Raw genomic sequence first — 13,485 nt, forward strand, 5'->3', positions numbered from 1 at the left:
ACCATGCCATGCCGGATTATGAAACGATTATAATACTTTTTCTAATTTGTATTTTTTATTAATATAAATATTATTTAATATAAATATTATTTATCATAAATTGAAACTATTATAATTGAATAATGTTAGATAATTATATAATGATATAAAAATATTTGTTGATATAAAAAATATAGTATTTTTGTATAATAATAATATAAATTATTATATTATTATTTTTACAAATATATATCATTATTTTTAATCTATGAAATAATATTTTAAGAATGATAAAAATCATTTTTATATAAAAGATTTTTGTATAAAAATTATTTAAAAAATGATTAAAATTATTAAAACATTTTTCGTAAATGTTGGAATATTATTTATTTATATCCATTCTGAAATATTATTTATCTATAAAAATAATATTTCTCAAAAATTTAAAAATATAATAATATTAAAATAATATAATAATATAAAAATATAATAATATAAAATTAATATTAAAAATTTTTCACAATTCAAAATCAGATAGTGTTTTAATTAATCGATTAAACTGATCGAAATTAAAAACATTTTCATATTAATGTTTTTTTTATAAAATATGATAATATTAATATATAATAATAAATAATTAATATCATATATAATAATAAATATTAAATTATATAAATATAAATTATAAATACTTATTTATATTTATATAAAAAATGTATATTTATATCTAATAAATTAAATTATTATATAATATTATATAATAATAAAATAAATATAACATAAAATAATAATTGATTTAAAAAAGACACATGGAAATAAAAAATTATAATATATAATTATAATATATATTCGATCATCACTGTAGTCCTTAAGCTATTTGAATATATCCATTAGAATATTTGCAATTATCAATATTATAATATAATAAATAATAAATATATTGTAAAAAGAAGCTATTTTTCAGAATGTTTTTTTGCTTCTGAATTATCTCTTCTTTTCGTTTGTTTTTCTTTTGCTTTTTGATAATGCAATTGAATGCGTATGTAAAAATGTAAGCATCATTTTCTCGTAATAAAAAATTGCTCTAAAAAGGTGGACTTCTTTTTTATTATGAACATAAATATATAGAATTATTAGAATATAATAAAGTTAAAAAAAATGTTAAGAGTCAGTTAATCAGTTAATGTTTAACAAAATCATTTATTTATATCATAATAGTAAAAAATATTATTGATATATATTTATTAATATAATATATTGATATATATTAATATATATTTATAAATAATTTTTAAATATTAATAATTGAAAAATATATAATATAAATATAAATATTTTAGAATATAGAATTTATTTAAAAAAAAAAGTATACTTAAAAAAAAATCAAAAAAATTTTCATAATGAAAAAAAAAACCCATTTTCTTTAAAACATAAAAATATTATTTTAGAGAATTTTAAGAATCGAATATGTAATAATTCCTATATTAATTCGTAATTATTCTTAATATTTGACAAAATATAATACTTTATATGCCTAATGATTAAAAAAATAAAAAAATCATTATTCTTTTCTATATTTAAATATTAAGTAATCAAAATTTTTTAGTTTAAGTAAAATTGACTAACTATATTGATTAATAGAACTACTGAGTCATTTTTGATGCATGTCAATATTGTTCGCACAATTGTCATCGGATGGGATAAAATTTATATAATAATAAAATTGTTGAACGGAGATAGTATCTATATATATTATCTATTCTATCATTAAAAATGGTTCAATTCCTTTATAGCAAATTCCGCAAGAGAAAAATATATTATGTTATAATATGCATTTGCTGCCATTAATAGATCAGGTGGATATATCACGTATCACGTGATGATGTGGCGAAAGTCTGGTCACATTCTTTATTACCTGGTCAGTAATATAAATATAATATATTAATATAAATATTAATATATTATAAATATATTATAAATATATATAAATATAAATATATTAATTAATAAATATATTATAAATATATATAAATATATTATAAATATAATATTATATTTAATATTATATTCTATAAATATAATATAGAATAAAATATAATATATTATAAATATAAATATAATATATTTACTTATAATAATAAGAAAGTGAGAGAGAAATATTATTTTGTATATGATCTCGTCAAATAAATTGTTTCGCAGTTTCTTGTCATATTTCATTATTCTTTTACTTTGCCTGATTTTCCTATTTTTTTACGTTAACGCCGAATATTTTATTTCGCATGCTTTGCGAAAGAAAATTTATTGTTTATAATAACAGACTTGTTATAAACATAATAGATGATAGAATTTGATAATCACAATTTATATAGGAATAGTAAAGAAAGAATAAATTAATGGAATTTAATGATATTATTTGTTTGATAATAAATAGTATGCATTTAATATTACGAAATTTTAGATAGTATCGTGAAATTTCGTTAATTTGTTATTTAATTGCTCAATTACTCTCTAGAGTATGATATTAGATTCTATACTCGTAATACTTTTTTCGGCAATTATGCATGACTTATAAATTGACTCTATTGGAACATTTCTTTTCATAGAAAAATGCAAAATTTTGATTGATAGAATATATGAATTTATAGGATAATCATCAAATAAAAAATAATTAATGATATTATTTTATCATGAAAATTTCAATATAATATTTTTAATAATTTTCTAAAATTTTATTTCAATTAATAAATTTTTATTATTTATCTACTTTAAAGATCAAAAATTTTAATTTCTTTTTATTTCTTGAAAAATATAAGAAATCATAATTAATTTTTAAAAACATATTAGAAATAGATATGTTAAAAATATAATTTCAAACAAACACAATAATCAACAAAGTTTTTAAACAAAATAAATAATCAATATCTGATAAATGATAATATCTGATAATCATATCATAAATATTTTAATATTTTAGGTTAAAATCTATTACATATAATTAAGATTTTCAAAGATTTTATATTAATTTTAATTTATTATTTTTTTCTATTGACTATAAAATTCATTACGAAACATTTGGAAAAATACTAATTAACTACTTAAAAATAATCTTTATTTAATATTTTCTAATTAATATTGAATTATTACTTTATATTAAAGATTTATTTATTAAAAATTAAATCAATAATTAATCTAAAAAATTCGAAAAATAATTTATAAAGTTTTGAATACTCGTTGTCAATGAAAAAAAGCGAAGATGATGCAGAGAGAAACGATGAACAAAAAGTAATTTTTAAGATAAGTCGAACATAATAACGATTATAGAATAAAATATGATACATCTAAGGGTTGGAGGGCGGACCTTGATCTTAGTCACAGCCTCCCGCACTATGTGGTTGTTAAGGCGCTTACGTCTCCCTTCCTCTTCAATTTCAACTGACCCGAGAAAGTGAAGTCTGAAAACAGTGGTAGGCTCCATAGAGATACCACTGATCGGGGCCAGTTTTGGTTGGAGCCCCACAGTCTGCGACTCGGACTGGCCCCCACCAGAAGTATTTCCTATAAGTTCTTCGCTTGAATCACATTCATCTTCCTCGAGGCTTCTTTGCGAGGCAACGCTGCATCGACCAAATTCATGCTGTCCGCCATAGTTTAATAGCGTAGCCTGCATATCCGTCGCCACTGGCGGTCCCTCCTTCCGTTAAACAAACAATGTTCTTGCTAATCATAATCAATGTTCTTGCTCCTAACGATAAACAAACAAATGTTCTTGCTAATCATATCATCACGCACCACTAATATCACGAATAAACTTTTTGTTTCGATTTTTTCTTTTTCTTTCTTTCTCTATTGATACATTTTTTTTCAAATTTATCTTCATTTTCACTCTCTTTTCTATTGCAAAAATAGCACAATTATGAATAATTAATTTGTTTCGAAGCAAAGAAAATTGATAGTTTATCTTTAATTTCGATTTTATTCAATTTACTTTTTTTATTTTTCTCCATAGAATGAATATTTTAATATAAAATTGATATTATAATATATTTGTACTACCCAAATGTTTCATTAGTATGTAATAAATATGTGTTATTTATTAACTACAAACTATCAAGTATCGATGTGATGAAAACCACAGGTTAGACAAAAAATTCATGAAAAGCATTTGAAACATAAGCTAACAAATTTGACAGAATATAGAAGCTGGTATTATATCATGCTGAGAGGAAGAGAAAGAGAGAGAAGGATATCATTTCATACATAAAATATCTTAAAATATCATCCAAATTTAGAGTAGAATGCAAATTTGTATAGACCAATAAATTCTTAAGATTTTTATGAAACATTAAACATTTAACATGGCATTGATATTTTTAAGATCTTATATACAAAAATAAATATGAACTATAATGATTTTTCATTATTCGAAAACTACTCAACTATATTTTGAAGTCTAAAAAAGAATTGTCATATAAATTACTGATTTTTATGAAAGATTTTTTTCTTAAATACTTTCACAAATAGATAAAATATAAATGATCAGTGATCAATAAAGAAGTGATCATAGAAGTTATCATTCACTTAATAGCATTATATTTGGAAAGTATCATTAATATTTGGAAAGATCATTAATAACAAGAAATCATATCTTGATCAACAAAATGTTAAATAGATTTATACAATATATTTTTAGAAATTCAATATTTTAGAATTCAAAACAGATAAAAAAGTTGATCTACAAAAATCTTAATTAAAATTTATTAGTTGGAAATAATTTAAGTTCGCGTTAAATGAAGCAAAAATAGAATGAGACACAGATAGAGTGGTTTTACTCTCTTCATATCTCGTTTTGACAAATGCAAACATTAATTATATAATTTAATAAATAAATAAATCCTAATCAACGTTTTCGTATATCAACTTTTATGTTATGGGATCTAAAATTGATTTTTCAAATATTCTATAATTATATTATTTTATAAAAGAAGCGTAAATCTAATTACACTTATTATAAGTAATATACATATATATATATATATATATATATATATATATATATATATATGTACTGTACATAGTATACATATTATATAGTATACATATATTAATTTGTAAACCAAAAGTATTTAATCAATCAAATATAAACTTTAATTAAAAAATATAATTTCATATTTAATTTAATAGAAATATACATAAAATGCCATGATATGATTGCTTGTATTGTATGATTCTTTTTTTGATTGATTGATCCGTATAATATAATAATGTAATTACAATAATTGTTTGCTCCATGCGAATTGATTCAATATTGGAATAAAATAATTATTATTAGCATATATAAAAATAATCATTTCCTAATCATTAACTGATCGAAGAAATTTAATGAATTTATTTTTAATTTAATATATTTTTATTGTTAGTTTTTATCTGTTGTAGCAAATATAGCAAATGTAGTAAATTTTCTAGTAAATATCTATTTAGTAAAAAGAATCTATATTTATCTATATTACTTTTATACATTTGAGTTGATGAATTAATTTGATGATTAATTAATTGATTTACTAAAATTTTATATAAATTTATATTTATAAATGTATACATTTATTATACTTTGAGCTCTTACTATAAATTATATATTAAACTACATATAATAATATAATTGTAAATGTGATAATCTCATTTATAAGTTCTATTGTTAATATTAAAAACAATTAAATCCGTAAAAATGATAGATTTCATATTTTTTGTTTTATGATTATTGAATATAAAAATGTTTTTGGCAAAATTACTATAATACTATAATATTTTATATATATACCATTATTATTATAATTACACATATTATTACTATATTATTTATTTTTTAATATTAATTTATATGAAATCATTTAATTACAATTATTTATATATAAAATAGATATTTATTAGAGACCGATAATTCTATGAAGTGAATCTTATACAAATCATACTATGGCTTCATCGGTAGATCATACATTACAGTTTGATTATTTGAAAAAATTAATAAAATATAATATATTAGAGTTATAAGATTTCATGAAATCATAAATTGTTAAAATTTTTTAATATTAAAAATCGTGCTCATATAATCATTTCATCTTATATACAGAGTTTGTTTTATTTATAGTTAAATATCTTTTAAGAATATATGAAAAGATAAATTCTTTAGTATAACAAAAGTTATTTGGTATGAGAAGATACATTGTTATAATTATTAAAATTTTTTATAGATAAATGCATAAAATATATTGGAAAATCATGTTTTTAATATTTATCTTTTATTTCCTAGAAAGTATTAAATTATTTGAAAAAAATCATCATTTCAGAAGATATTATAACTTGATGTTTGTAAAATTGTATGAATGACAATGAAGAATATGAATGGTAGAATATTGTTTCGTTTGTTCCTTATCTTTCATACAATTTTACAAATTTAAAATTACTTCAATTAATATCTCCTAGACTAGGTTCTTTGATATAAATAATTTTTTTTATAATAAAAAAACAATAAGATATATTATAATTAATATATTAAAAAAAATATATGATTATGTTTAAAAAAAACACTTTTATAATATAACATACATATCCAGTTACAGAAAAATTATTGCATAATGTATCTTCTTATATCAAACAATTTTTATATTTAAATAAAACAAACTTTCTAGAATAGAAGAGAAACTAAATGAAATAATTTTAATTATAATATCAAAAATTAAAATTTTAATTTATTTACATTTTTTACCATTGTTTGATTTTTATGCATATAAATTTTCATAAAAATTTTCATAAAAATAAAAATTTTATAATATAATATTTTATAATATAATTAATACAAATATACTAATTTTTATTATTGTTTAAATAAATAAACTTTTTAAAAATATTTTACAACGACATTTTTATTTAAAAATAAATCATTTTTATAAATTATTATATCTATTATATAATTATTATATAATAGTTTTTCAGATATTTTGTAGAATATAATTTGCAATATAGAAGATTATGTTCAATTTTTTAATATAAAATTTGACATGAAAAAAAAAACATATATAAAATATTATTTCCAGATAATATACAAAATGTTCTAAAAATATTAGAATATTCCTAAACTGGAGATAAGATAATTATAAGCATATTTTCTCTTGCAAAAACTTCCACTACTCTTTTTGATTTAATGAATTTAATCAAGAATACCGGCCAATCACGACAGTAGCGTTAGTTACGTATTGCCAATCGAGTCCAAGCAACATATATCCAAGAAAATATATTATAGAATATAACAAATATTTTTTTATTAAAAAGGTATATCGAATTATATTATGAACAATGAATAAATATTTTAATAATAATTAAATATAATATTCAATATGCACATATATATACAAAATATAAACACATATACAAAATCCACGGGAAAATTTGATTTGATTTTATATATTTTATATATTTGGATCGGTAAATTTGATTTTCCCATGGTTCTCTTGATTTCTATACCGTTTGGCAATCACAATCTAATCATAATCGAACTCAATTATCTCAAACAAAATGATTTATTGAATGATAGTCTAAGATGTAGATTGCTATTTTTGATACAGTACATATTATGGTAAATAACAATAGTAAGATAATTACTTATATTAGAGCAAATAATAGAATATATTAAAAAAAAATATATATATATATAATTCGAAAATTGAAAACAATTATCAATTACATATAAAGAAAAAAGAATTTTACTTAAAATTATATTCTTAATAATTTATTTTAAATTATTTTATTAAAAAGCGATACATTGATATATTTATTTTATTAAAAAAAAAAATAATAAATATAAATGTTCTTTAGGATTGATAGATATTGTTCGTAAATATTTTGCATGTAATTTGATAACAATCAGAATTGTCTGATATATATATATATATATATATATACACATATATACACATCATACTATATGTAAATATATACATATAATTAATCCAACGAGAGGAATTAGACGTAGATAGATATAAATAGATATATATGTTTGATATAACTCACAATATGTATATTTAAAAAATTTTAAGATTTCCATCTTGTTTTCAATTATATAAATTTATTCCTGAATATCGATATTTGATTGTCGTTTAGCATTAATAATTATACAATAATATGTACAGCACATGAACATCAAGTACTTATTTTATTTATATTTTCTGATTACGTTGGATATTTATCTTTATTCTGATATTTCAATTTTTTTAGTTATATCATCAATTGTTATGGTTTATAGAATATATATATATATATATATATATATAATTTTAAAATTGTAAAAGAAAAAATTTCGAAAAATAATTCTGGAAGTGTTTTAGTTAGGTATGATAATAATTTTCATTAACGAATAAATAAATAAACAAAAGGATTTGATAGAAATTCCTAAATGTTTTAGAATGTTTAATTTAGAAAATTTTCTAGAAAAAATAGTAAAAAAAAAACACTAAATTTTGTATTTAGAACTTGATAGTCATTTAAATAATTAATATATCAAAATAAATGTAATTCCTAAATCAATTGTCAATAACATTTTCTTTTTCTTTTTTTTAATATTTTTATAAGTTTAATAACATTTTTATATTCTATTTATTAATACTTCTATACAAACTTGTCTCTTGTTTTTCAATTTAACAGAAAATAATATACAATTTATACTCATCCGTAAATTGTCTTAAAAAATCTTGTATTTTGCTTCCTATTAATAAATTGTCAACAGACAATTGTCTGACATGAACAGGCTATAAAGAAATATTAATCTCAGTTTATAAAAACAGACTTCTATTTTTTAGAATATTTTTTTTTGGTGTATTATATCTATTGTCATAATATGAATAATATTAATATATATAAAAGAAAATTAAAATGTAATATTTTCATTTCAAACATGGAAATGTCCACTTTGTTGCTAACACAGAAATCCATTAACATACTAATAATAACATAAATATAATACTTTTTTTCGTTCTATACTATAATACTGTATGTTACATGAAATTTTTATAATGAAGTTTTTATACATGATCGTGCAAAAAAAATATTGTGCTACATACAATCTATGAAGCAAAATAGGACAAAAACTATATATAAAAAAATTAAGAAGTCAAATAAAAATATTTCTTTATTATGAATATTACATATTCAAAATATGTATGTATATTATTATGTATATTATTATGTTAAACATGTAATAGAAATAATTTGAATATTTATTAGCATTTAATTAAATAAGTATTCATGCTATTAGATATTCCTAAGCATTTTTCTTGCATATAGTTTTCAGAAGAAAAGCAAAAGAAATTACTAGTTATTTTTCATATATTGAATAAAATTTATAATATTTGTCAAATGACAATATCCTGAATTTTTTTATATTTAATATTTTTTTTTTTACATTTGATGATATTGTTCGATAAAATAATTTACTCTATAATAAAAAAAGAGATAAAAATGAGGCAAATTTGTTTGAAAATATTATTTAATAATCCTTATGTTAAGTAAATTTATGAAATATGCTCAGAATGATTTTCATATTCATTATAAATTCATAAAATAATTGAAAGATCAACAAGCCTTTGTTGTCAATTTTATGATTTTGTTTAGTAATATTATTAAATATAAATTTTTTAAATTATTCTTTTCATTTTTCCCTCTTTATATATATTATATATATATAATTTATTATATATATGTATATATATTGTTGTTGAATATGTTTTAAAATATTAAAATTTACTAAAAAGTATAGATATAAATATAATAAATTTGTAATATTATCATTTCATAATTATAACTTACAAAATTTATTTGAATTATCATTCTGCATGTGAAAAACAATTTAAATATTTCCATTTTTTCTAAAACCTATATATATCATAGATCACAATTTTTCATTTAAATAAGATCAAGGGGACAATTTTTTTTATATGAAGAAATTTAAAAAAAAATAAAGTTATATTGAAAATTTGATTTTAGAGAAGAATTTAATAAATTCGAAAATTTACTAAATATCCATGAAATTGAATAATTCTTATATAGATAAGACTAATAATCAATAAAAAATTATAATATGAATATAATACGAATAAGTAAGTTATAATTTAATATATTGGATTAGTGTATAAGGTGTATAAAGTGTACAAAAAGTAAGTATAAAATGATTATATTTGGATTGGTAAAGATCTGTAAATAAAAATACGTACAAAAATGATCCTGACTTCAATTTAAGATCAAATTTATTGCATCTAATATTTTATTTATTACTAACTAATATTCTATTTATTATAAGACTAATTAACTAATTCTATTTATTATAAGAATAAAAAGTTTTAAAGAAAGTATAAATTGTAACTCAATTATTCTCTTGATAAAAATATAAAATTTAAATTAATTTTCGAATTTATTTTATTTATAATTTTTTTTACATTTTTCAGTCAATTATAAGAAAAATAGCATTTATTGAATATAGATATCCTAGATCTGTTATATACTATGATATTTTTCCTTTCTTTCTTTTTTTGTCTATTATTTATTTAAATAAGATTGAATTCGCATTTCTAACTCTTTATATACAAAATATGAAATATGTTTAATGGATTTAAGTCAATGGTTGATAATATAAAATTGAAAGTGATAAGAATTTCAACTTTATGTCAATTATTAATTTAAAAAAAATTCATCGCTTGATGTATACATGTCTCAAATTTGATTTTATTTAAATAGCGAGAAAAAAAAGAAAGAAAAAAAGAAAAAAAAAGAAAGATATTATAAGAAATTTTGAAAATATATAATAAAGAAGGTAATTGAGTATAGAAATAAAATTTTTTTATCTAAATTTATTTTAAGAAAATTTTACAAATTCAAAAATGAAATTCAAAAACATTTATAAAACGAATTTATTGAAGATCTCTTTTCGAATATTTATTATCTAATCAAATTTTCTTTTTTTTCAACATATTTTCATTCTATTATTAGTGACCGAAGAAAAGAGAGTATCACTATAATTATGTACGATCTGCTACTGATATTATCATAGAATCTATGGATTTTTTTCAATGTTACCTGATTCATTCAGTGTACAATAAGAGATATATAATAATAGATTTGGAATATCTATATGCTACATTTTTTTATTGATTGAATGATAAACAAATTAAACAAATTAAACAAATTATAAATAAAACAAATTCTAAACTAAACTAAAAACTGATGAAAATTTAATAATTCTTTTTTAAAAGAATAATTAAAATTGAGACCGATTATTTTGATACTTTTTATTTTTGTGATGAGTAGAATACAATGTAATATAAAAAAATTAGATTTTGAAGTTCGAGATTAAAATTATTTTTACACTTTTATTTATAAATCTTTAGATATCGATCCAAAGATGTAGAAATGCTATAATACTCTTTACATTTTGTTTTTTTATATATTCTATATATAATCAATTATTAATCAGGTATACTTATAAATTAAATAATTAATTATTTTATTTAATAATTTATTTAATAACATATTATATGAATTTAAAAATTCGATTTTCTCAAAAATAAATTTAGACGAAAAAATTTTATTGTTTTATTTTATATTTTTTTGTTTGTTTTTATATATTATATTATTATTTTAACATCTTATTACTAATGATATTTATCTAATGATATCTATTTAGTAATAAGCTAAATATATGCAGGATATTAATATATTCCTGAGACATTTTTTGAGAATCGATTTTAGAAACTAAAAACAAACACAAAAATTAATTAATTTAATGGTTAAATGTTTATATAATACAAAAATGTTGATGTTGAATCTTTTTTCATTAAGTTATAAGCAATTTAAATTTGAGTTAAACGAAGTAAGATAGAGATAAAATGAAACAATTCTATCTTTATTCATCATTTTCCTGTCTTCATCTCGTTTCATCTAACCATTTCACTTAAATTTAAATTGTTTAAAGATTAATAAATAAGTCTCAATAAATATTTTTGCAGCAATTTTTGTATTTATTTTGGTGTTCATCAATTTTTCAAAGATATCTCGTAAAAATAAAAATATCTTATATTCAATTGAGATGTATTTTTCGCGAAAAATTAATGCAATTTTATTATTTTTAATTTCAATCTTATTGTAAATCTCTTGGTTGATGGTGCATTGTATATCAGATATTCAAAATAGATCTATTTCAGCATCTAATAATCGATATAATTTCAATCATAATCATATTTTATGTTTATTATTCAGCAATGATTATAAGCTCTATTTCACATATACATATTTATATTATTCTTTATTCAAACTATGCTGAAAATCACTATACAATTATGCTGAAAATCATAATACAAGTCGTAATAAAATAAGTTCGAATGAGAATTCCATATTTTTTAAAATGATTAATATACTGTAAATTTAATTAATATTTAAAAAGAAAGAAAATATATTTACAAACATAAATACATATAAATTTATAAAGAACAAAAAAATAATCATAGATTTTGAAAAAAAAATATAATTGAATTCTATCTCATCCGGAGTTTCTAATATCTTTGTTTCGAAGAATCATGGTCTAATTAGAAAATATATATTATAAATTTAATAAAATGAAAAATTATTTTTTTATATAAAATATTTCCATATTATTTACATTTTATTTATATATTTAAAAATTTTTTAAAATGTTGAATATCCTTCATGAAATCATTTTCAATCAAAAATTGAATCCAATCATATTATTATAATGTGCGATTCTATACTTCTGACATTAGCATTCAGTAGTCCATTTTTTTTCAAGAATATTTTCTTATATGGGAAATCTGAAAAATTTTCACCGAAAAATAAATCTTACACATTATTTTTCGTCTACTTAATTTTTTTAAATTTTTACTTTTACTTTTTTTATTATTTTTTTTATTTGAGATTTTTCAATTATAGTTTTTTTTTCAATATTTCATCTTTTATCAATATTTTTGAAACACATTATACAAAATGATAGCATATTTTTTCTACATTTTCTGATTTGTTAAACTGTATTCATTGTTGAACTATTGAAAATTGGATAAGTTTATTAATAATGTCTCTGTTGCAAAAGTTTATATTAGATTTTAGTTGTATAATTTTTGTTAATATATTTGTAATATATTGTTCTAATTACTGTCCTGAATATTTTTTTTCATTTGAAATGATATTGCATTTAAATACCTATATATATTTTTGTAGTATTATCTATCCCATAAAAAATCAAGTCATCATAACCCAAAAGCCAGAAAGTGATTTGTTTTTTCAACAATTATATGATAATATTTTTATTATACAAATATAATCTCTGAATATTATATTAACATATTATATTACAATACAATATTATATTACAATATTATAATTACAATATTATATTACATTGCTTTTCAAAAAAGTCATTACTTTTTAATAAAATATTATAATTAAAAAAATACATAA

At 18.4% G+C, this 13,485-nt stretch overlaps 1 protein-coding gene across 10 annotated transcripts in view; it reads right to left on the reverse strand.

The window, feature by feature from the left end:
• LOC122719288 overlaps positions 1 to 13,485 on the reverse strand; it is a 118,990-nt gene that overhangs the window by 16,289 nt on the left and 89,216 nt on the right. Inside the window, exons 14-15 of one of the 10 annotated variants that reach the window (XM_043944980.1) lie at positions 3,388 to 3,670; positions 1,707 to 1,894 (exon numbers count right to left, since the gene is read on the reverse strand). The exons of 6 other annotated variants lie outside the window; for them this stretch is intronic. In XM_043944980.1, the coding sequence (XP_043800915.1) occupies positions 1,845 to 1,894; positions 3,388 to 3,670 (333 nt within the window). In that variant the 3' untranslated portion in view covers positions 1,707 to 1,844. Of the gene's footprint in view, positions 1 to 1,706; positions 1,895 to 3,261; positions 3,671 to 13,485 lie in introns of those variants that run through there. 3 more of the 10 variants (XM_043944982.1, XM_043944981.1, XM_043944979.1) reach the window with 3 other exon arrangements.

This window comes from Apis laboriosa, unplaced genomic scaffold (assembly GCF_014066325.1).
Source record: "Apis laboriosa isolate Shangri-la unplaced genomic scaffold, ASM1406632v1 scaffold71_cov137, whole genome shotgun sequence".
In the NCBI taxonomy this organism is placed as follows: domain Eukaryota; kingdom Metazoa; phylum Arthropoda; class Insecta; order Hymenoptera; family Apidae; genus Apis; species Apis laboriosa.